Here is a 24,830-nt window from a genome sequence, read left to right on the forward strand (position 1 = left end):
CTTGTGTGGGTTGTAGAGTCCATCTCATGCTACCACGAGTGAGAAAGCACAACCAACATTCAAAAGTGACCAAAACATCAGCCAGAAAGCATTGGTACGGAGATGTGGTCTGTGGTCCCCACCTGCAGAACCACTCCTTTATTGTGTGTCTTGATAATTGCCAATAATTTCCTTCTGTTATCTATTCCATTTGCACAACAGCATGTGAAATTTATTGTCAAACAGTGTTGCTTCCTAAGTGGACAGATTGATTTCACAGAAGTTTGATTTACTTGGAGTTATATTCTGTTGTTTAAGTGTTCCCTTTATTTTTTGAGCAGTGTTTATACATATACTGTATATTTATTTTTTTTGCCTAAAATACAAAATAAATGTGTCAACTTTAACTTTAGCCATTTTAGAGATCATTTAATCTTCAACTTGCTTAATTGTTCACAATAACTAATTTTGACCAGGGATGCACAAACTTTTACATGCCACTGTATGCTTTGATGCAACATTTATTATGAACAAAAAATATATATTAGCTGCAGTTGGCTGAGATATCGATTTATTTGATAAATTCACTATACATGTTACTGCTTTCGCATATAACAATTTTCTCTTTTTTCTTTTTAATATTTTTTTGGACTGACTATGCACCATTTTACAGTCACAAAATGCCACAGGTCAATGAGATTACCCCAGTGTACAAAGAAATAAAGCTATACGCCACCTTTGCAAGCTTGACTTCGCTAGTAAGTAGGTATGGTTTCTGAGCTGTGTCACAACAGATTCTATAAAGAACGGACTCAGCAATAAAAAACAACACAGCAATATGGTTAGGATTCAATTCAGCTTGATCAATTGACAGAATCAGTATATTCAAGGCTTCTGAAAGAAGATAAAATGGTTTATGCTGGTTAATGTGAGTCATGGTACATTTCAGGGCACATCTTCACCATTAACAGATTTAACAACTCTGTAGATCATAAATCATGCCAAGACTACAGATTACAGTATCATTTGAAATTTGAGTTTTTCCCTAAATCTGACTTGCAAAATGAGAAGTCTGTAACTGCCCCCAAAATACATGTATAATACTTTAAGGTCTCCAGGTGTGTAGTGAACCCATTTTGAGACTTGCACTGCATATAGCCTTATTAATGTCTAAGTGACAAAAAACTCTTTGTCTAGAGGAAGATTAATAGAAACCGGAGTAACCAGCACCATATTTAATAACACACTGCAGTTTTAGACTTTGTAGGCTATTTAAATTGTATAAACAGTCCAAAAACTATAGCTATTTTTTTGGAGGGGGGGGCATTTGCCTGTCTTCCCAGTGTTTATACACAGGCAGTGCAAATGAAAAAAACATGGATTTTTCACACAGGGAGCACAAAACTGTTCTTTGCTAAGTGAAGAAGTCATAGCTTTTTGACAGTCTGTCCAAAAATTATCCCTATGTTTATGGAGACGATACTGGTGCATGTTTGAACATGAAGAGCTAATTGCTTTTCAACTACGAGAAAAAAATTATTATCCCTCTTTGTGATGCACAACTGGTTAGATTAAACAACTACAAAAGGTTTTTATCAATCCACACAAAAATTATCCACTTTCTAGGGAGCAGGAGAAGGGTAGCTTTTTTCAAAGTAAAGGAAAAATGGTTTGTTAAGAAGTCTTTCATAAAATTATCCCTATTTTGCGAGCTGTTTCATGTTTGCGTACCTTGAAGGCAGTACATTTCACATCCCGTGTACATTAACCACTTGCCACAACAGGACACATAGGTACATCCTATTGCGGTTCTCTGACTTTGATTTAGGCTGCCAAACCAAGTCTGCATCTTTCCTGGCAGATGATGACTGTGATATTCAGCTATCATCTGCTTCTAACAGCTTAGTGAAGCTTAATAATCTGCAAATTTCAGGAACTTTGACTCAAAGTGAATCCCCCACAGATCAATCTGCTTATGTCTAGCCAGGACATTTATTTACTTGATTGTAGCATATTCTAATCCCTGGAATGCAAGTTTTCAAGGTGCTATATTCCTCTTAAAGCACATGCAATAGCTGCTTGTTTAAGGACTGAAGAAGTGGAAGAAAGTGGACATCCATAACACAAACGATCTTTGACTAACATGTATGCAACATGTATACAAGTACCAGAGTCAACATGGGTTTGTAACTAATAAGTCATGTCACACTAACTTAATTTCCTTCTATGACAGAATCATTGACTAGGTGGTTCAGGGAAATGCAGTATAGTATATCTTGACTTCAGCAAAGCACTTGACAAAGTATCTCATAAATACTTATTGAAAAAATGGTCAAATATGGAATGGACAAGGCAACTGCTGGGTGGATTCATAACTGGCAAAGTGATTGGACCCAAAGAGTGGTCATAACTGGATGCACATCCAGTTGAAAGAATGTCTCAAGTGGAGTACCACAGGGCTCTGTCCTGGGCCCTATGCTGCTCAACATCTTTATCAATGATATAGATGAAGTAATTGAGGGTAAACTTATTAAATTTGCAGATGATACAAAGCTAGGAGGGATAGCTAATGCTAGAGGAGAGAGGATTCAAAAAGATCTAGCAAACTGAAAATTTGGGCAGCAACTAACAGAATGTTCTTTAACAGGGAGAAATGCAAAGTACTACATCTGGGCAAGCCAAGAAAAATGAAAAAAAACATTTATACAGAATGAGAGGGAGAGGGCTAAGCAACAGAACATGTGAATAAGACTTGGGTATACTAATAGATCACAGACTGAACATGAGTCAACAGTGTGATGCAGCAGTCAAAAAAAGGCAAACACAATTCTGGGTTGCATTAGCATACAGTTATACATACAGTCATACAGTCTAGACCACGTGAAGCAATTATCCCATGCTACTCCTCTTTGTTCAGACCTCATCTGGAATACTGTGTCCAGTTCTAGGCACCACATTTTAAAAAAGACATGAACAAACTGAAGCAAGGTCAGGGAAGAGCAACTAGAATGGTGACCAGTCTGTAAAAAATGTCTTAAGAGGAACAGTTAGAGTATTTGGAAATGGTTAGACTGCAAAAGAGAAGACTGAGAGGAGACGTAACAGCTGTCTACAAATATCTCAAGGGTTGTCACACTGTAGAAGGATCATCTTTACTCTCATTTGCCCAAGGAAAGACTAGAAGCAATGGGATGAAACTGAATGGGAGGAGACACAAATTAGATATTAGAAAACCCTTTTTGACATTGAGGGTGATCACCAAGTGCAACAGGCTGCCACGAGAGGTGCTGAGTTTTTCTTCAATGGAAGTATTTAAACAAAGGCTGGACAGACATCTGTCTGGGAGATTTAGTGAATCCTACATTGAGCAGGGGGTTGGCCAAGATGACCCAGGAGGTTCCTTCCACCTCTACCATTCTATGACTGGTTAGCAGAAGTGGCCAAAACTACGCCCCCTTATAACATCACTGTGCTGTGATTTGCTTAAGGCTCACCTCACAGACTTCCTGTTCTGCCCTGGTAGGGGCCCCATACAAATTTGATGCATTTATTTGGATAGAACTATAGCTCCAGACTCTATTATATACAGGAGCACTCGCCATGCCAAGATTATTCATAAGGTACTAATGATGAACATCATAGTCATCTCTAACAGTTAATTCATAATTTAGGATGGAAAAATAGTTGCTTACCTTCTTGAATTTTTCCAGTACATTGAAGCATTAAAACTAATTCAGTCCATGCATGTTGAAGGTTTCCACAATGACCAGAGCCTTTTAAATTGAATCCAGTTTGTCTCTGAAAATGACAGCAAAGGAATTATAATTATTGATAAGTATTATATTTCAATATTATTATATTTTTTACTGACAAGTTTGTTTATTGGCTTAAAGCAGAATTCTGGGCTGAAAAAAAGTCAGCAGTCTCTCTAATAAATCATGACATTGTGTAAAGTGGATGGTATCATGACTCCTCTATAGTCGCTGTGCGAGTGGGCTTTTATGTGATCATATGTTTAGTGGGAAAAATAAGTATTTGATACACTGACGATTTTGCAAGTATTCTCACCCACAAAGAATGGAGAGGTCTGTAATTTGAATCATAGGTAACTTCAACTGTGACAGACAGAATCTTAAAAAAAATCTAGAAAATCACATTGTAAGATTTTTACATAATTAATTAACATTTTATTGAATGAAATAAGTATTTGATCACCTACCAGTGATGAGCGAACGTGCTTGGATAACGTCTTATCCGAACATGCTCAGGTGTTATCTGAGTATGTTGGGCGTGCTTGGATATTATGTTTGAGTCCTTGTGGCTGCATCATTTGTGGCTGTAAGACAGCCTGAACAGATGCAGGGATTGCCTATTTGTTAGGGGATGGGAACACAATACACAAGCACGCCGAAGATACTCGGATAACACAAGAGCATGTTCGGATAAGACGTTATCCGAGCACGTTCGCCCATTACTATTACTTAACAAGAAACAAGAATTCTGGCTCTCACAGACCTATTAGTTTTTCTTTAAGAAGCCCTCCTACTCTGCACACATTACCTGTTTTAACTTGTTACCTGTATGAAAGACACTGTCCACACAATCAATCACTCTCCAACGTCTCAATCATGGCCAAGACCAAAGAGCTGTCTAAGACACCAGGAACAAAATTGTAGACCTGCACAAGGCTGCGATGGGCTATAGGTAGGGTTGATCGAATAGTTTCTGGTGCTTATCCGAATAGCTATAGCGCTTCCCGAATAGCTGCATCTGTAACCTGGATACCTGGAGGGCTCCTGATAATCATCTGTTTGGCGCCGCAGCTGCATGTGTTATGGCTGTGTGACAGTCACAGCACATGCATGGAAAGCCTGTTTGTTGTGACTGTCACACAGCCACGACACATACAGCTGTGGCGCCGAACACCTGATTATCGGGTGCGCTCCAGGTATCCACGTTACCGATGTAGCTATTCAGAAAGCACTATAGCTATTCGGATAAGCACTTATCTGAAGCTATTTGATCAACCCTAGCTATAGGGCAATAAGCAAGCAACTTGTTGAGAATGTGGGCATCAACTAACAGGGAGAAATGCAAAGTACTACATCTGGACAAGAAAAATGAAAAAAGAGTATACAGAGTGGGAAGAATAGAACTAAGAAACAACACGTGTGAAAAAGACTTGGGTATACTAATAGATCACAGACTGCACATGAGTCAACAGTGACATGCAGCAGCAAAATAGGCAAACATAGTTCTAGGATGTATTAGAGTGTACATCAAGTGATGTAATTATCATCCTCTACTCCTCCTTGTTCAGGCCTCATCTGGAATACTGTGTCTAGTTCTGGGCACCACAATTTAAAAAAGATATTGAAGAACTGGAGCAAGTTCAGAGTAGAGCTACCAGGATGGTAAATGGACTGCAAAATATGTCCTATGAGGAACGGTAAAAGGATCCGGGAATGTTTAGTTTGTAAAAAAGAAGGCTAAGAGGAGACTTAATAGCTGTCTACAAATATCTGAAGGGATGTCACAGAGTAGAGGGATCATCATTATTCTCATTTGCACATGGAAACACGAGAAGCAATGGAATGAAACTGAAAGGGAGAAGATACAGATTTTAGATACTAGTAAAAAATTTTGACAGTGAGAGGGATCAGTGAGTGGAACAGGCTGCCACAAGAGATGGTGAGTTCTCCTTCAATGGAAGCCTTCAAACAGAGACTGGACAAACATCTGTCTGAGATATTTTATTGAATCCTGCATTGAGCAGGTTGCTGGACACGATGACCCTTGAGGTCCCTTCCAACTCTAACATTCTATGATTCTATGATTCTATGAAGGGAGGATGGATGGGATCATGTATCACAAGATTTTGCTCAACAACCTCCTTCCCTCAGTAAGAGCATTGAAGATGGCTCGTGGCTGCGCCTTCTAGCATGACCTGAAACACACAGCCAGGGCAACTAATCAGTGGCTCCATAAGAAGAATTTGAAGGTTCTGGAGTGGCTTAGCCCATCTGCAGACCAGAACCCAATAGAAAATCTTTGGAGGGAGCTGAAACTCAATGTTGCCCAGCAACAGCCATGAAAGCTGAAAGATCTGGAAAAGATCTGTATGGAGGAGTGAGCGAAAAAACCCTGCTACAGTGTGTGCAAACTTGGTCAAGAATTACAGGAAATGTCTGACCTCTGTAATTGCAAACAAAGAGAAGAGTTCTGTACCAAATATTAACCCCATTCTGACCTCGGACGGGATAGTACGTCCGAGGTCAGAACCCCCGCTTTGATGCGGGCTCCGGCGGTGAGCCCGCATCAAAGCCGGGACATGTCAGCTGTTTTGAACAGCTGACATGTGCCCGCAATAGCAGCAGGTGAAATCATGATTCACCCACCGCTATTAACTAGTTAAATGCCGCTGTCAAACGCTGACAGCGGCATTTAACCGGCGCTTCCGGCCGGGCGGCCGGAAATGAGCTCATCGCTGACCCCCGTCAAATGATCGGGGGTCAGCGATGCTTCTGTATAGTAACCATAGAGGTCCTTGAGACCTCTATGGTTACTGATCCCCGGTAGCTGTGAGCGCCACCCTGTGGTCGGCGCTCACAGCACACCTGCTTTTCTGCTGCATAGCAGCGATCTGATGATCGCTGCTATGTAGTAGAGGCGATCGAGTTGTGAAAAAAATAAAAAAAATATAAAAGCTTAAATCACCCCCCTTTCACCCCATTCAAAATAAATCAATTAAAAAAAAATCAAACCTACATATATTTGGTATCGCCGCGTTCAGAATCGCCCGATCTATCAAATAAAAAAAAGCATTAACCTGATCGCTAAACAGCCTAGCGAGAAAAAAATTTGAAACGCCAGAATTACGCTTTTTTGGTCGCCGTGACATTGCATTAAAATGCAATAACAGGCGATCAAAAGAACGTATCTGCACCGAAATGGTATCATTAAAAACGCCAGCTCGGCACACAAAAATGAAGCACTCCCAGATCATCACCCCAGACCATGAAAAATGGAGACGCTACGGGTATCGGAAAATGGCGCAATTTTTTTTTTTTTAGCAAAGTTTGGAATTTTTTTTCACCACTAAAAAATAACCTAGTCATGTTAGGTGTCTATGAACTCATAATGACCTGGAGAATCATAATGGCAGGTCAGTTTTAGCATTTAGTGAACCTAGCAAAAAAGCCAAACAAAAAACCAGTGTGAGACTGCACTTTTTTTGCAATTTCACCGCACTTGGAATTTGTTTCCCATTTTCTAGTACATGACATGCTAAAACCAATGATGTCGTTCAAAAGTACAACTTGTTTCACAAAAAATAAGCCCTCACATGGCCAAATTGATGGAAAAATAAAAAAGGTTATGGCTCTGGGAAGGAGGGGAGCGAAAAACGAACACGGAAAAACGGAAAATCCCATGGTCATGAAGGGGTTAAGTTCTGTTTTTCTATTGTATCAAAAACTTATTTCATGCAGTAAAATGCAAATTAATTATGTAAAAGTCATAGGTGATTTTCTGAATTTTTTAATAAGATTCTGTCTCTCACAGATAAAGTGTATCTACTATAAAACAGACAGACCTCTCCATTGTAGGTGGGAAAACTTGCAAAATCGGAAGTGTATCAAATACTTATTTTCCCTTGTTTGCAATTTACACTGCACACACTGTCATAATTCCACTGTATTCACTGTGAGAATGGGCAGTCACAGAACCACTTGTATGCTATTTGCAATGAGCACACTCTCACGAGTGTTGCTGCATGAGTGGGCAGTGATGCAACTTATATACTAGCAGTCACATGTCAACTATTCTTGCTATCAAGAGATATGGTCATATGATCACCCATTTGTGCAGAAAATACTGCGGAATCTTGACTGTGTATACAGTACATTGCACACTGTCATGATTAAGAAGTCTTTTGCAAGCCTTCATCTGCCTCTAACAACAAGTAGAGCTAAGCTTCAACCACTGCTGTTGCAGCACTTAAAGAGAGTGAACCAGTTGAGATACCATTACACGCCCCCATTGGAACCCTGTGACACCTGCTGAAAGTTCCCGTGATGGTACTCTTGTGAAAAACAGTCTTTGACTAATGTTCTTAGGACACCATAATTTTTACTATGTACATATTCTGCAATACTGCAAACAAATGCAATTCAAAGTGAATAAAATGTTGTATCTATCCCAAATATCTACCTCAAAGTGGTATCAATAAAAATATTAGCTTGACATACAAAAAATAAGAACGGAAACAGCTGAGAGCTGCCTTCAGTAGCTGATGCCGGTGAACAACGCAAACAGTACAGCTGATTCCCAGGCGCCGGTACATGTCACACTGATGACACACTGATGTCATCCATGTGTAATCAGTGTGCACGTGTGCCGGACGTTTTGTGTCCCGTGCTGCTGATAAAAAAACAGACATGTCAACGTGTTTTGCCCACGGACACAAGGTCAATAGAAACACACTAACTTGGGCAGACCCATTCACTTGAATGGGTCTAGGTGTGTAAGTGTCTCCTGTAAGTGTGAAAACTGTCACCACATGTACCAGAGACACTGAGGTGCGAAGGGTGTCTTATGGGTAGTATACTGGGAAAGGCATGATAGCAAAAAGTTATGATATACTTCTGAGAAGTGGGTGGATGGTGGAACTTCCAATGGGAACTTTGCATGTAGTGTTGCTTTGTCTGTAAATGGTATAAGAAAACTGCTTACATGGCAATAAACAGAATTGTTTCTGCTCAAAACCAGTGTGAAATCATTTTTCCGAGCCCTCATGACTTAAGGTACCTTCACACTAAACGATGCTGCAGCGATACAGACAACGATGCCGATCGCTGCAGCGTCGCTGTTTGGTCGCTGGAGAGCTGTCACACAGACAGCTCTCCAGCGACCAACGATGCCGAAGTCCCCGGGTAACCAGGGTAAACATCGGGTTGCTAAGCGCAGGGCCGCGCTTAGTAACCCGATGTTTACCCTGGTTACCAGTGTAAAATGTAAAAAAACAAACACTACATACTCACCTTCGCGTCCCCCGGCGTCCGCCTCCCTGCACTGACTGAGCGCCGGCCCTAACAGCAGAGCGGTGACGTCACCGCTGTGCTGTGCTTTCACTTTACGGCCGGCGCTCAGTCAGTGCAGGAAGCGGACGGCGAGGGACGTGACGGACATCAGAGGGTGAGTATGTACTGTTTGTTTTTTTTACTTTTACGATGGTAACCAGGGTAAACATCGGGTTACTAAGCGCGGCCCTGCGCTTAGTAACCCGATATTTACCCTGGTTACCATTGTAAAACATCACTGGCATCGTTGCTTTTGCTGTCAAACACAACGATACACGGCGATCTGACGACCAAATAAAGTTCTGAACTTTCCTAAACGACCAGCGATATCACAGCAGGATCCTGATCGCTGCTGCCTGTCAAACTCAACGATATCGCTAGCTAGGACGCTGCAACGTCACAGATCGCTAGCGATATCGTTTAGTGTGAAGGTACCTTTAGAGTGCCTAGTGCTACTATTTAGCCTGACTAGTGATCCCTTAGTTTGACTTTGGATTAGAACAAAACAGCTACAACGCAGCCAATGTGTAAACATAGAAGTGGCTTTGCAATTAAAATAAACAGTCAGACCACCATCTTCACATACAGCACCATCCATATGTTGACACAAGAAACGCTAGCATTTGTTGGAGATAAACTGGAAGAGGATCTTGGTCAAGAGTCTATAGCGTAAGGCTTACCTTCCAGAGGTTTCCTTTGATATTTGTGAATTCATTATTCCTGACTGAAATTGTATTTGTGCCTTCATATCTTATTGTAAACCCAAAATCTGTAGTTTCTTAACATAATAATATACCGTAATATACTTAATATATACTAACGTATGACAATATACAGTCCTTAAAGAAGTGGTGCAGCACCTATAATGTATTTTCTAAATATCTATCCTTCTACCCTTACCACTTTTGTGACTTGCTGTATTACTCAATAACTTACACTTTTCCCTATCTAGCTTGTCTCTAAATATGTTTTTTACTGTACTTCCTGTGACGTTCTGTTTGAGAGGAGTCTTATGTCAAAGGAGGCTGGGGCTACACTCACTCATCGCAGCGTATATCAACCCTTCTGTAACAGGACATCATCAAGGCGGTAGATCTGTAGCTACTTACTAGTTTCTTACATAGCCACACTCTCTGAAGATGTCCTTGATCCCTGGTGATGGATGCTGTGGGAGAACTAAGTGCAGCACCTCGCACTCTGCTTGTATCTCTGCCACTACCACAGCTTCTATTTGAAAGATGTGGTCAGGAGGCAAAGATAGAAGCAGTGAGTGGCTTCTAGCATCGCCCTCAAATGAATCGTTATCAGGGGCCCCACTGGTGTCAATCACTGCTTTTATCACTGCCTCATGTTGACAACTTGTTTGAGGATGGTAATAGAAACTGTGGGGCAATGCTAGTGTCACTCACTGCTTCTACCTCCACCCCCTGACGATGTCTTTTTTCACAGAAGCTATGGTGGTGGTGAAGATAGAAGCAGAGTGCTGGCACTGCACTCACATCTCTCATAGCATACATCACATCTTCAGAGGGAGCAGCAATGAAAGAAGCTAGTAAGTAACTACCGCACTGCTCCATGTTGATGTCCTGTTCCAGGATGAGCAATGGACATTGTGGGAAGTGAATGCAGGCCCAGCCTCCTGTTATGTCACGCTCGAAACTCCTTTCAAACAAAATGTCACAGGGAGTACAGTAAAAAAACACACTTAGGCTACGTTCACACGATCCGTTTTTCACTGCGGATTTTTCCGGTCCTTTTTCGGGGAAATCCGCAGTGGAAAACGGCGGTGCTTCTCTCGGCGGATTTGTGTCCTTTTTCTTCTGCGGATTCCACTGCGGGTTTCCAACTGCAGTTTCCTATTGGTGCTGTTGGAAACCCGCAGCGGAATCCGCTGAAAGAATTGACATGGTACTTCTTTTTTCCGTTGGCAAATCCGCGCGGATTTTCCAGCGAAAAAAAGGATCGTCGGCACAGCGGGTTTTGTTTTCCATAGGGTAACATTGTACTGTACCCTGCATGGAAAACGGCTGCGGATCCGTAGCTGCAATTCCGCTACGGATCCGCAGCAAAAAACGGATCGTGTGAACGTAGCCTTAAGGATTAGCTAGATAGGGTAAAATGTAGGGTATTGTGTAATTAAGCAAATTACAAAAGTAGTTAGGGTGTAAAGATAGATGTTTAGAAAATATATTTAAGATGCCGGACCAACTATACTAGCTATACTATACTAACATACAATAGCATCCTTATTATATAATGTTAGGCTTATCTGGTGAGGTGAATCCTTTAAGCCAGACAGATAGCAGAAGAACTGGAAGCTGCAGACAGACAGGTAACTGAGGTACTGGAAGCCATACACAGGTAACTGAGGTACTGGAAGCTGCAGTCAGATAGGCAGCTGAGGTACTGGTACTGAAAGCTGCAAGAAGACAGATAGCTGATGCACTGGAAGTCACAAGCAGACAGCTGTGCACAGACAAACTAAAAGCCTTAGGAACAATGAAGTCTTAATACCAAAACATGTCTGTATTTTGGTGAACCTTATCTAGGCCCAGGCAGATAATCACATGGGATCACGCCAGGCGATCTGCCAAGCCTGATGTGGAGCACAACAGAATTTAGTGGACCAGGGTGATGGAAGCATAGGCCACCTCTTATGGCCACTCCCAGATGAATCCGTAATAGAATAAAGCAAATGCTTGGCATTCAATTTTCTAAGCAATTTTGGAGCATTTAAGTCCGATTTTACCACCCGACCATATCCCTTCCAGTCAATCAAGTAGAGGAGATTACTGCAAATCTTCTTACAGTCCAAAATCTGGTTGACCTCATACCCCGTGTCAGAATCAGAAACAGGAGCAGAGATAGTCTTGACTAAAGGAGAGAACCTACTGAGGACCAGAGGATGTAGAAGGGAGAAATTAAAGACATTATGGATTCTCAGAATGGGAGGTAGTTCAAGATGGAAGATAACCGGGTTTACTTTCTCAATTTGGAGTGGACCAATAAACTTGGGTGCCAGCTTTTCGCAAGAGTCTTCAAAATGATGTTTTTGTGGAAATCCATACCTTTGCCTCTAAATGCATTTTTGCGAACAGGTCGTCTGTGTCTGTCAGCACTCTTCTTAGCTCTTGCAGCAGCTGCAGTCAAATTAGCTTGCATCTCAATCCAGATGACATGAATGTCCTGATAGATGCTGTTCACAGCAGGAAACACCTAAGCAAATGGAGATCTCCCAAAAGTCTCTGACACAGAATTGTTATGTGCAAAATCAGCCCAAGAAAGCAGGCCTGGCCAGTTATTTTGGCGAGGATTGAAGGATATTCGTAAATACTGCTCCATGGACTGATTAATTCTTTCAGTCTGCCCATTACTTTGGGGGTGGTAGACTGCAGAGAAATCCAGGGAAATGTTTAAGCTATTGCAGAGCGACCTCCAGAACATGGAAACAAACTGCACAACATCGTCAGAGACTATACAAACTGGATGGCCATGGAACTAGAAAATTTCTTTGAAAAATTCTTCAGCCAACTGTGAAGCACATGGAAGACCTGGTTTGATGGTAGAAAACCCTTGCGCTTCAGGAAGATCAATAACAAAGTCCATAGACATCACAGCACAAGGCTCTTGTAGAATTGGAAGTGGCTGGAGAGGATCAAGAGGTGCTTGACGAGAGGGTTTGAACTGCGCACATTGAGGGCAGGATGCTATGAACTCCTTCATGTCGTCTCCACTTGGGCCACCAACAGAAGTGGGAGAGAGGTTCAGCAGTACGTTCAACTCCCAGATGACTGGAGAGCAAAGTTGAATGAGCTCGGGAAAAGACCTTCCGGAAGAGTATCTTTGACACCAGAGAATGTGCCTTAGGGTCCCTTTCCACTTGCGAGGAAAACGGACGCGTGCAATCCGATAAAAAATCGGATTGCACTCGGACCAATGTTAGTTAATAGGTGTCTTTTGATTTGCGATTTTTTTCTCAGCCGAAATCGGACTGAGAAAAATCTGGATCGGCTGAGAAAAAAATCGCAGCATGCTGCGTATTGCTGCGATTCTCGGACGAGACTCGCCAATGCAAGTCAATGGGTGCGAGAAAAAAATCGCACAGCACTCGCACCATGCGAGTTCTGTCCGATTTTTACGCACCGGTGTCCTTTGAAAAGCCGGTAATTCAGCGCGGTGTACAGTAAAATCACACTGACAGGTTAGAATAGAGTAGATATATACACATAGAATGTGTATATATACATATATATATGTCAGTGAGACACCTATATATGTATATTTATATTTAATGCAGCACTAGATAGCATTAAAGCCGCTAATTCAATTGCCGGCTTCTCATTTCTCCTGCACAAACCCGACAGGATATGAGACATGATTACATACAGTAAACCATCTCATATCCCCTTTTTTTTGCATATTCCACATTACTAATGTTAGTAGTGTGTATGTGCAAAATTTCAGCGCTGTAGCTGCTGAAATAAAGGGTTAAATGGCGGAAAAAATTGGCGTGGGCTCCCGCGCAATTTTCTCCGCCAGAGCGGTAAAGCCAGTGACTGAGGGCAGATATTAATAGCCAGGAGAGGGTCCATGGTTATTGGCCCCCCCGTGGCTAAAAACATCTGCCCCCAGCCACCCCAGAAAAGGCACATCTGGAAGATGCGCCTATTCTGGCACTTGGCCACTCTCTTCCCACTCCCTGTAGCGGTGGGATATGGGGTAATGAAGGGTTAATGCCACCTTGCTATTGGAAGGTGACATTAAGCCAGATTAATAATGGAGAGGCGTCAATTATGACACCTATCCATTATTAATCCAATTGTAGGAAAGGGTTAAAAAACACACACACACATGATCTAAAAGTATTTTAATGCAATAAACACAGCGGTTGTTGTAATAATTTATTGTTCTCTCAAATCCATCAGGAAACCCTCGCTTGGCAAAATAATAACCGCACAAGATACATACCTTCTGATGTCCGATCATGTCCCACGAGGTAATCCATCTGAAGGGGTTAACTAATATTACAGGCACGAGCTGCGATAAACCACTCACTGGTGCCTGTAATCCCCGGGTGCTGAAAGGAAAGCTGGATCTGTACTTACATTGAGTCGCGGTGAGGCGCCCTCTGGTGGATGTTCTCATAAACTGCAGCCTGGGAACTTTTTCCCACGCTCCAGGTCATATGAGGACATCCACCAGGGGGCGCATCACCGCGACTGAGGGAAATGTAGGTCAATGACCTACATTTCATTCATTCGCAGGGGAATTACAAGCACGGAGCACAGCTGCATTTAGCAGGGCTCCTGCCTGTAATATTAGTTAACCCCTTCAGATGGATTACCTCGTGGGACGTGATCTGACATCTGAGGGTATGTATCTTGTGCGTTTATTATGTTGCCAAGCGAGGGTGTTCCTGATGGATTGAGAGAGCAATAAATTATTACAACAACCGCTGTCTTTATTTCATTAAACTACTTTGTAATCATGTGTGTGTGTGTTTTTTAACCCTTTCCTACAATTGGATTAATAATGGATAGGTGTCATAATTAACGCCTCTCCATTATTAATCTGGCTTAATGTCACCTTCCAATAGCAAGGTGGCATTAACCCTTCATTACCCCATATCCCACCGCTACAGGGAGTGGGAAGAGAGTGGCCAAGTGCCAGAATAGGCGCATCTTCCAGATGTGCCTTTTCTGGGGTGGCTGGGGGCAGATGTTTTTAGCCACGGGGGGGCCAATAACCATGGACCCTCTCCTGGCTATTAATATCTGCCCTCAGTCACTGGCTTTACCGCTCTGGCGGAGAAAATTGCGCGGGAGCCCACGCCAATTTTTTCCGCCATTTAACCCTTTATTTCAGCAGCTACAGCACTGAAATTTTGCACATACACACTACTAACATTAGTAATGTGGAATATGCAAAAAAAAGGGGGATATGAGATGGTTTACTGTATGTAAACCATGTCTCATATCCTGTCGGGTTTGGGAAGGAGAAATTAAAAGCCGGCAATTGAATTAGCGGCTTTTATGCTATCTTGCGCTGCATTAAATATAAATATACATATATAGGTGTCTCACTGACATATATATATGTATATATACCTATTCTATGTGTATATATCTAGTCTATTCTAACCTGTCAGTGTGATTTTACTGTACACTGCGCTGAATTGCCGGCTTTTCAAAGGACACCGGTGCGTACAAATCGGACAGTAATACGGATGTCATACGGATGATGCGATTATAAAAAACGGATGATGCGATTAAAAATCGCATTGTACTCGCATGACACTCGCATGAAAATCGCATACGTTCCATCCGTTTTTTCGGTCCAGATTACGGACCGTTTTTTATCTCGCAAGTGGAAAGGGACCCTTAGGTGATGAACTGGAGGTAGAAGAGATGGCAGCAACATTACGTTCCAGTTCAATCACATGTGAAGGATGATCATCTGCAGCATCAGACGGATCAAAGAACCTAGATAGGGCGTCAGCCCTGCAGTTTTTCTCAGCTGGGCGATAGGTGAGGATGTTATCAAAGTGTGAGAAAAAGAGTAATCATTGAGATTTGCAGGGATTCAGCCTATGAGCAGACTGAAGATACTCCAGGTTTTTGTGGTCAGTATCATCATTGGGAACTTAGCTCCTTCAAGAAGATGTCGTATTTCCTCAAGACCCACTTTAATGGCTAAGAGGTCATGGTCAACAATGGAATAATTCTGCTCTGCTGGAGAAAATTTCCAGTAGAATCCACAAGGATGATTTCTTACTATAGAGGAATTGGGAGAGAGAACTGCTGCTATACCAATAGTGAAGACATCCACCTCAACGAAGAATGGACTGCTAAGATCAAGATGATGCAGGACAGGAGCAGTAAAGAAATAAGACTTGATAATAATTAGCAAAACCAAGGAATCTTTAGAGAGCCTTGAGACCAACTGGCTGTGGAGAACACTTTCTATGGGTCAATATGAAGACCACCATAAGAGATAATGTAGAGGAGGAATGGCTATTCTTGTCGCTCAAACAGACATTTCTCCAAGTTGGCCTAGATATGATTTTATCTCAGTCTCATTAGGACAGAGCAGACATGAAGGCGATGAATATCCAAGTCTCTGAAGGGACTTATCAATCAACAAATTTAATCTACAATAACAAATTTAGCTGTAAAACAGATCAATTTAAAGGAAACCTGTCACCCCCCAAAAAAAACAGAGATATGGAATTATTCTGCAGGTTAATAGCATTAGTAACCTGCCTGGCCCCGTACGTAGACAAACGCTATGGGGAGAAAATGAACTTTATTCCCCCTGACAGTGCTCCAGTTTCAGTCACGGCCTGCACCGGCACGAGTTCAGTCACCATTCTGCAGAGTGGCATAAGTAACTGCGCACAAGGCCCTGGCTGACACTGGCTCTGCATTAGAGCCAGCTGTCAGTCAGATCCGGAGGCATGGTTACAGCTGTCGATTTCTGTATACTCAGAGCAGTGACAGAACCCGTTCCAGCGTTGCCTGAAACTGGAACACTGCCAGGGGGAAATAATTTTTTTCCTGCAGCGTTCAGCAATGTGTAGGCACCGGGCAGGTTAATAATGCTATAAACCTGCAGTTTAACCCCATATCTGCAGGTTAGTAGAGTTTTTTCTGGTGACAGGTTCCCTTTAAGAAAAATTTCACCCCATTAGCTTTGGCTAACGTCAACTCTTTCCAAAAGGGCATGCATACAGCATCAAATAGTACAATTAGCAAAGCTAGATTGTGTTCATATCTTGTGATACATTGAGGAGTTAATGTGGCTTGACACATTAAGAAGTCAGATTTCATAGCAGACAGAGGACACAATCAGGATTCAGACTAAATATCATGAGTCTACTAATGCTGAGCACACTAAAATAACATCTGAACAAACATGCCTTCATCTTTCCAGCTGGAATATTATTACTATAACAATGAACGTGGGCAATAAGCCATTTGTGGCAAATGTTGCATAAGGTCTTATTCTTAGGAGGTGCTAAACATCCATTAGTGCACACACAATTATTCTGCACTGTGCTTCACGTCAGTAACCTGGTTCTAAATCTTCCCCTTTATGTCCATTTCTGTTATTAACGCCTTATCGCTGCATCTATTCCGCACATGCTTCTATTGTACTCCCACTGCTTTCCACTGTATTAAAATTTATTTTTAAAATAAATCACCAACCATACTTATTTTCTTCATGATGTGGATTTTAAACCCACAACTGTAGCACTTATGTAATCTGTGTTTCCTAAATGGCCAAGAAATGATCACATTGCATTATGGTTGTACAACCTTAGGTGGAACACAAAGGCGAGTACCACTTCTAAATGGAAATAATTGGCCTCCCTGGATTACTAAATATATTTCACCATGATGCAGTTTGTCAAAGCAATAAATACATTTTTGCTCTGGATGAGTTTTCAAATATACAGATCTAGCACTATATTAAAGGGGATGGCCAAATAAAGAAAATATTTAAATGTGGTTAAATTGGTAATACAACCAATATACATCATGTGTAAAAGGTGCACAATCTTCAGCTACAAGTTTTACTCCTGGTGTCTCGGCACGTCTTCTTCCTTAGCATGTGATCAGAGGCAATTCTGAACATCCTGACCTGTCTAAATTTTTTAAATCTGACCATTGTCACTTGTGATAATAACCCTGGAACGTTTCAACGTATCCAAGTTATTATGAGACTGTTTTTTTCATGACGCATTGTACTTTATGTTAAAGGTAAATGTAGGTCGATATGTTTTGCAAAATGCCAAACTGTTCTGCAAAAAACAAGCCCTAATATGGCTCAAATAAAAAAGTTTCAGCTCTCAGAGTATGATGATGCAAAAACAAATTCATTTTGTAAAACATTGTTTTTAGTCTGTAAAAAGGGCAAAACATTAAAATATATATATATGAATCTGGAATCGCTGTAATCGTACTGACCTGACAAATAAATCCATCTTATAACTTTTACTGCATGGTGAATGGCACAAAAAATAAAAAATAAAAGCGATAACTGAATTGCTGGTTTTGTTCATTCTGTGTCTGAAAAATCTGAATAAAAAGCAATCAAAAAATATTCTGTACCCCAAAATGCCAGCAAAAAAATCTGCAACTCATCCTGCAAAAAAATAAGCCTTCATACAGTTCTGTGTGCCAAAAATAAAAAGTCACAGCTCTCAGAATAAAAAAACTACTACTTTTTATAAAAAATGTATTTTTACTGTGTGATAGCAGCTGTAATCTATTTGTTCATTCTACCGCCTAAAAATTGGACAAAGGTTCGGCTCACATTTATCTTGCGCTCTCTGTTGAGCGCTTACGTCAGGGTTTCCATATCAATTCCCCCAAACCGCAATTCAGACAAAACTCTGGATCGAACCACTCACTTATGAGGCAGATGGAGTTACTTTAGACTGGTCTGTGTTCCAGCTATGTCTCATCATTTTAGGAGTCTTTTTAGCGCACAGGTGTGAGCGACCACAGATATGTGCAAGCCTAAAAACATGGATACCATCAGAGTAGAAGCCAAGTGTCTACATCTGCCTCGTGGTGGGTGGTTCCATTGAGAGTTTCATCTGAATTGCACTTTTGTGGGATTTACATGGAAACCCTGAGGTAAGAGCTCAGCATAGAACACAAGAATGTAATTCAGCCTCATACTTGAAGCTATCAAAAAATATTATGTACCCCAAGACTTTATCAACAAAAACCCTAATTCATTCAGCACAAAACCAGCCCCCACTCAGGCCCGTCATCTCTCACTGGAACTAAAGGGGGTTCCCACATTACTGGTAGAACAAAGACTCTGGAAAAGAGATATGGCTTCCATCCACTCAAATAAAATCGAGTGAATTCTGTGCTCCCAGATCCAAATGCCCCCCTCCTGCCTAAACAACAGTAAGCAGCCACATTTTGGCATTATTGTAATGGAAAGAAGGCACTTAATTTATGGGTGTGTATCGCCAGAAGCACAAGCTGGGCACAATGTATGGGGACGCTACAATATATGGAGGTTCTACACTGTATAGGGACAAAATGTGTAGTTACTAGACTGGCAGATTTGCAATTCTCCAGAAAAAAGCCTGGCATGGATGTTACAATATAGTCACTACTACTAATTGAGAGGGGCAGTTTATACAATTGGGTCATTTATTTTTTTCCTGCTGTTCTGGCACCTTAGGGGCTCCGCAATGTCGCCCGTAAACTATTCTAGTAAAATCTGTGCTCCAAAAGCCAAGTACACTGTGTGCAGAATTATTAGGCAAGTTGTATTTTAGAGGATTATTTTTATTATTGATCAACAACTATGTTCTCAATTAACCCAAAAGACTCATAAATATCAAAGCTTAATATTTTTTGGAAGTTGGAGTGGTTTTTTTTTTTGAGATTTGGCTATCTTAGGAGGATATCTGTTTGTGCAGGTAACTATTACTGTACAGAATTATTAGGAAACGTAATAAAAAACAAATATATTCCCATCTCACTTGTTTATTTTCACCAGGTAAACCAATATAACTGCACAAAATTTTGAAATAAACATTTCTGACATGCAAAAACAAAACCCCAAAAAATTAGTGACCAATATAGCCACATTTCTTTATGATGACACTCAACAGCCTTCCATCCATAGATTCTGTCAGTTGCTTGATCTGTTTACGATCAACATTGCGTGCAGCAGCCACCACAGCCTCCCAGACACTGTTCCGAGAGGTGGACTGTTTTCCCTCCCTGTAGATCTCACATTTTATAAGGGACCACGGGTTCCTTATGGGGTTCAGATCAGGTGAGCAAGGGGGCCATGTCATTATTTTTTCTTCTTTGAGACCTTTACTGGCCAGCCACGCTGTGGAGTAGTTGGAGGCATGTAATGGAGCATTGTCCTGCATGAAAATCATGTTTTTCTTGAACGATACCGACTTCTTCCTGTACCACTGCTTGAAGAAGTTGTCTTCCAGAAACTGGCAGTAGGTCTGGGAGTTGAGCTTCACTCCATCCTCAACCTGAAAAGGTCCCACAAGTTCATCTTTGATGATACCAGCTCATACCAGTACCCCACCTCCACCTTGCTGGCATCTGAGTCGGAGTGGAGCTCTCTGCCCTTTACTGATCCAGCCTCTGGCCTATCCATCTGGCCCATCGAGTCACTCTTATTTCATCAGTCCATAAAACCTTTGAAAAGTCAGTCTTAAGATATTTCTTGGCCCAGTCTTGACGTTTTATCTTATGTTTCTTGTTCAAAGGTGGTCGTATTTCAGCCTTGCTTACCTTGGCCATGTCCCTGAGTATTGCACACCTTGTACTTTTTGTTACTGGTGGCAAATGGCATCTTGGCAGCTTCACACTTGATTTTCTTCAATTCATGGGCAGTTATTTGGCGCTTTTTTTGCCCATCACTTCTTGCGACCCTGTTGGCTATTTGCCATGAAACGCTTCATTGTTCGGTGATTACGCTTCAAAAGTTTGGCAATTTCAAGACCGCTGCATCCCTCTGCAAGACATCTCACAATTTTGGACTTTTCAGAGCCCGTCAAATCTCTCTTCTGACCCATTTTGCCAACGGAAAGGAAGTTGCCTAATAATTAAGCACACCTTATATAGGGTTTTGATGTCATTAGACAACACCCCTCCTCATTACAGAGATGCACATCACCTGATTTACTTAATTGGTAGTTGGCTCTCAAGCCTGAACAGCTCGGAGTAGGACAACATGTATAAAAAGTATCATGTGATCAAAATACAACTTGCCTAATAATTCTGCACACAGTGTAGTGCATCTTCCTTCTCAGCCCTGACATGTGGCCTAATAGTAATTTCTGGCAACATATGGGGCAGCACCGCCTTCGGGAGAAATTAATAAATTGTGGGGTCCAGTCTCACCTATTAACTCCTGTAATACCTGACAAATTTGCAGCAAATGCAAAAAATAAAATGTGATATTTCTACGTCTCAATGTCATAAAATTCTGTGAGGCACCTATGGGTTCAAAATACTCACTACATCCCGATATCAATTACTTGAAGGGTCTAGATTCCAAAATGGGGTCAGTTGTGGGGAATTTCAGCTGTTTTCACATGTCAGGTGTTCTTCAAATGCCACATGGCATGCCCAATCTATCCCAGGCAAATAGCGCTTTTTCCTTTCCTAGCCCTGTCATATGCCAAAGCAGAAGTTTTTGACCAAATATGGGGTATAGTCACATTTGGGATAAATTGCACAACAAATTATGGGGTCTATTTTCTCCTACTATCCATTGTGAAAATTACAAATTTGGGGCAAAAACAAAATTTTCATGAAAAAAAATGAACATTTCCAATATGACAACCTAATGCTATCAAATTCTGTGTCATACCTGAGGGTTCAAAATGCTCACTGGATAAAATCCTTAAGGGGTGTGTTTTCCAAAATGGGGTAACTTCTGTGGAGTTTTCCCTGTTTAGGCACATCAGGGGCTTTCCAAATGCAACATAATGACGGCAGACCATTCAATCAAAGTCTGCATTCCAAAACATCACTCCTTCCTGTCCGCCCAAACAGTAGTTTTTCTTCAAATATGGGGTATCGGCATACTCAAAAGGAATTGCACAACAAATTTTAGGGTCCAATTTCTCCTGTTACCCTTGTGAAAATAAAAAATTGAGGCTAAAATAACATTTTTGTGGGTAAAATGTGATTTTTTTTATTTTCACAGCTCTTCGTTATAAACTTCTGTGAAGCATCTGGGAGTACAAGGAGCTCACCACACATCTAGATACATTGAGGGGTCTAGTTTCCAAAATGGGGTCACTTGCTTACGTACATCAGAAGCTCTCCAAACGCGACATGGCATCTGCTCTCGATTCCAGCAATTTTTGCGTTCAAAAAGTTAAACGGTGCTCCTTCCCTTCTGAGTCCTGCGGTGCGCCCAAATAGTAGCATTCCCCAACATATGGGGTATCAACGTACGTAGGAGAAATTGCACAACAATTTTTGTTGTTCATATTCTCCTGTTACCCTCGTAAAAATAAAAAATTGGGGCTAAAATTACATTTTTGTGGGTAAATAGTGATTTTTTATTTTCACCGCTCTACGTTATAAACTTCTGTGAAGCATTTGGGGGTTCATGGTGCTCACAGCACAAATGGATACATTCCTTAAGGGGTCTAGTTTCCAAAATGGGGTTACATGTGGGGGGGTTCTACTATTTCGGCACATCAGGGATCTCGAAATGGGACATGGCGTCTGCACTCGATTCCAGACATTTTTTTAGTTCAAAAAGTCAAACGGCACATTTTTTCCTTTCACACTGCTTTCGTTCCTATGATTCCTGTGAAGCACCAGAAGGGTTAATAGACTTCTTGAATGTGGTTTTGAGTACTTTGAGGGGTGTAGTTCTTAGAATGGCACCGCTTTTGGTTATTTTCTGTCATATAGGCCCCCCAAAGTCACTTCAAATGTGATGTCGTACCTAAAAATTGGTTTTGTAAATTTTGTTTGAAAAATGAGGAATTGCTGATCAACTTTTAACACTTCTAACTTAATAACGCTCTAGGTCTTGTGAGAAATGTTATTTATTAACTATTTTGTGTGACATAACTTTTTGATTTAACGCATAAGAATAAAAAATTGTGACTTTTTTTTAATTTTGCCAAATTTCCGATATTTTCACAAATAAATGCAAGTCATATCAAACAAATATTACAATTATTATACAGTACAAAATGTCACGAGAAAAAAAATCTCAGAACCAGTGGCTCCATCCCCAGCTCCTCCACCTGACTCTGGTGTCTGTATCTGCCTCCTTTTTTAAAGTTTGGGCTGACGCCATCTTCACTGTGGGCAGCGCTTGCGTAGATTGACCTCCCCACGGTCAGCACGATTTTGTAATGTAAGATAAAGAAATGACTATAATAACACTGTAATACAGAATAAACTGATACCTTCAGTGAAAAAATCTGCTTTGTTGTTCTATAATCTTTATTTGAAGTTTTCTGATTTTGGTGCACAGTGGGCTTGTATGCTGCAAAGCTGTGTGAAGAATGGAATGATACTGTGTGCTGGGGGGCTGTGTGGACAAGAAGATGATGCTGGACAGGCTGTGCATAGAATGGGGTGATGCTGTCTGATAGGGGCAGTGTGGAGAATGGGGTGATGCTGCGTGTTGGGGCTGTGCAGAGAATGGGTTGATGCTGCATGCTGGGGGGCAGTGCAGAAAATGGGGTGATGCTGCTTGCAGGGGTGGTTGAGCAGACAATGGAATGATTCTGGGTAGGCTGTATGGAGAATGGGGTGATGCGGCATGCTGGGGGGCAGGACAGAGAATGGGGTGATGCTGTCTGCTAGGGGGCAGTGTGGAGAATGGGGTGATGCGTGTTGGGGGCTGCGCAGAGAATGGGTTGATGCTGCATGCTGGGGGGCAGTGCAGAAAATGGGGTGATGCTGCTTGCAGGGGGGGTTGAGCAGACAATGGAATGATTCTGGGTAGGCTGTACAGAGAATGGGGTGATGCTGCATGCTGGAGGGCAGGACAGAGAATGCGGTGATGCTGCGTGCTGTGGGGCAATGCAGACAAGGGTATGATGCTGAGGAAGCTGTGTGGAGAATGGGGTGATTCTGCATTCTGGGGACTGTGTGGAGAATGGGGTGATATTCTCTTTAACTCCTTCTTTAGCCACTGGGGTTGCTACTTGCATTTGCTGATGGTTCCCTGACAACATCTCCAACACTGCTTTCAGATGGGATCTGAGCTTTAAATGTCCCTGTTTTTAACACCTGAAACATGTTCTTGTCTCTGTCCTATAGGGTCCCTAATTTATTGGTTTGCTTTTTACATATAACCTTGTCTCCTCCTTTCAGAAACATCTTTTTCAGATTCTCGATTTGGCACTCTCTCGGTGAGTGATCACCAAAAAGTCTTTGAGGGCCTACTTATCCAGTTTCCAGTAATACTAACATTAGGACATAAGGACCCACTGGCCCCCCCTGGACATTCTATTGTTTGTGGCGGGAGAGGGTTATGTGACCCAATTTGTAAGTTCATTGAACATTATTTACATCCCTTGAGACGCTCCCCTCCTACGTCAGGGACACTACTGACGTCCTTTGGAGACTGGATGGCCTTACCCTGGAGCATGACATGATAGTGGTCACGGTGAACGTCGAATCCCTGTATACATGTATCGCTCACCAACTTGGCTTTAGGGCAGTTGAGTTTTATTTGGGTATGAGTAGTCTGGATGCCTCACATCAAAATTTGATCTTGAAACTACTTAATTTTATTTTGACTCACAATTTTTTTACATTTAAAGATCTTTTTTTCAGCAAAAACACAATCCGCTATAAGCGTGGAGTGTGCACCATCCTACACTAACCTCTTTCTTGGTTTTTGGGAAAGGGAGGTTTTTGGGGATGGTGCGTGCGCTGCCACCCAGGTACAAAGCTGGTACCGTTATATTGATGATTTAGTGGTCATCTGGCAGGGCTCTGTGGATGACCTTTCTGATTTCATATCTTACCTTAATAAGAATAATTATAATATGAGGCGTACATATAAATTTCATAGACAACAGATTGATTTTTTGGACATCCCGATTCTCGTTATCGATGACAATAGGGTCCAAACCGACGTTTTTAGGAAAGAGACGACAGCAAATGCCCTCTTACATGCCTCATCTGCCCATACTCCATCCACCGTGCAGGTGATCCCGATAGGCAAATTCCTGCGGATCAGACGTTTGTGTTCCACCAATGAACGTTTTGAGAGGCA

The 24,830-nt window shown here is 41.6% G+C and overlaps 1 protein-coding gene across 4 annotated transcripts in view; it reads right to left on the bottom strand.

Annotated features, from left to right (window-relative positions):
- Positions 1-24,830, bottom strand: part of TMEM232 (transmembrane protein 232) — a 435,959-nt gene that overhangs the window by 334,503 nt on the left and 76,626 nt on the right. For all 4 annotated transcript variants that reach the window (XM_077290225.1, XM_077290199.1, XM_077290207.1 and 1 more), the window contains 2 exons: positions 3,672-3,777; positions 716-873 (listed from right to left, as the gene is read on the bottom strand). In XM_077290225.1, coding sequence (XP_077146340.1) covers positions 716-873; positions 3,672-3,777 — 264 coding nt within the window. The remainder of the gene's footprint in view (positions 1-715; positions 874-3,671; positions 3,778-24,830) is intronic.

This window comes from Ranitomeya variabilis, chromosome 1 (assembly GCF_051348905.1).
Source record: "Ranitomeya variabilis isolate aRanVar5 chromosome 1, aRanVar5.hap1, whole genome shotgun sequence".
NCBI lineage: Eukaryota > Metazoa > Chordata > Amphibia > Anura > Dendrobatidae > Ranitomeya > Ranitomeya variabilis.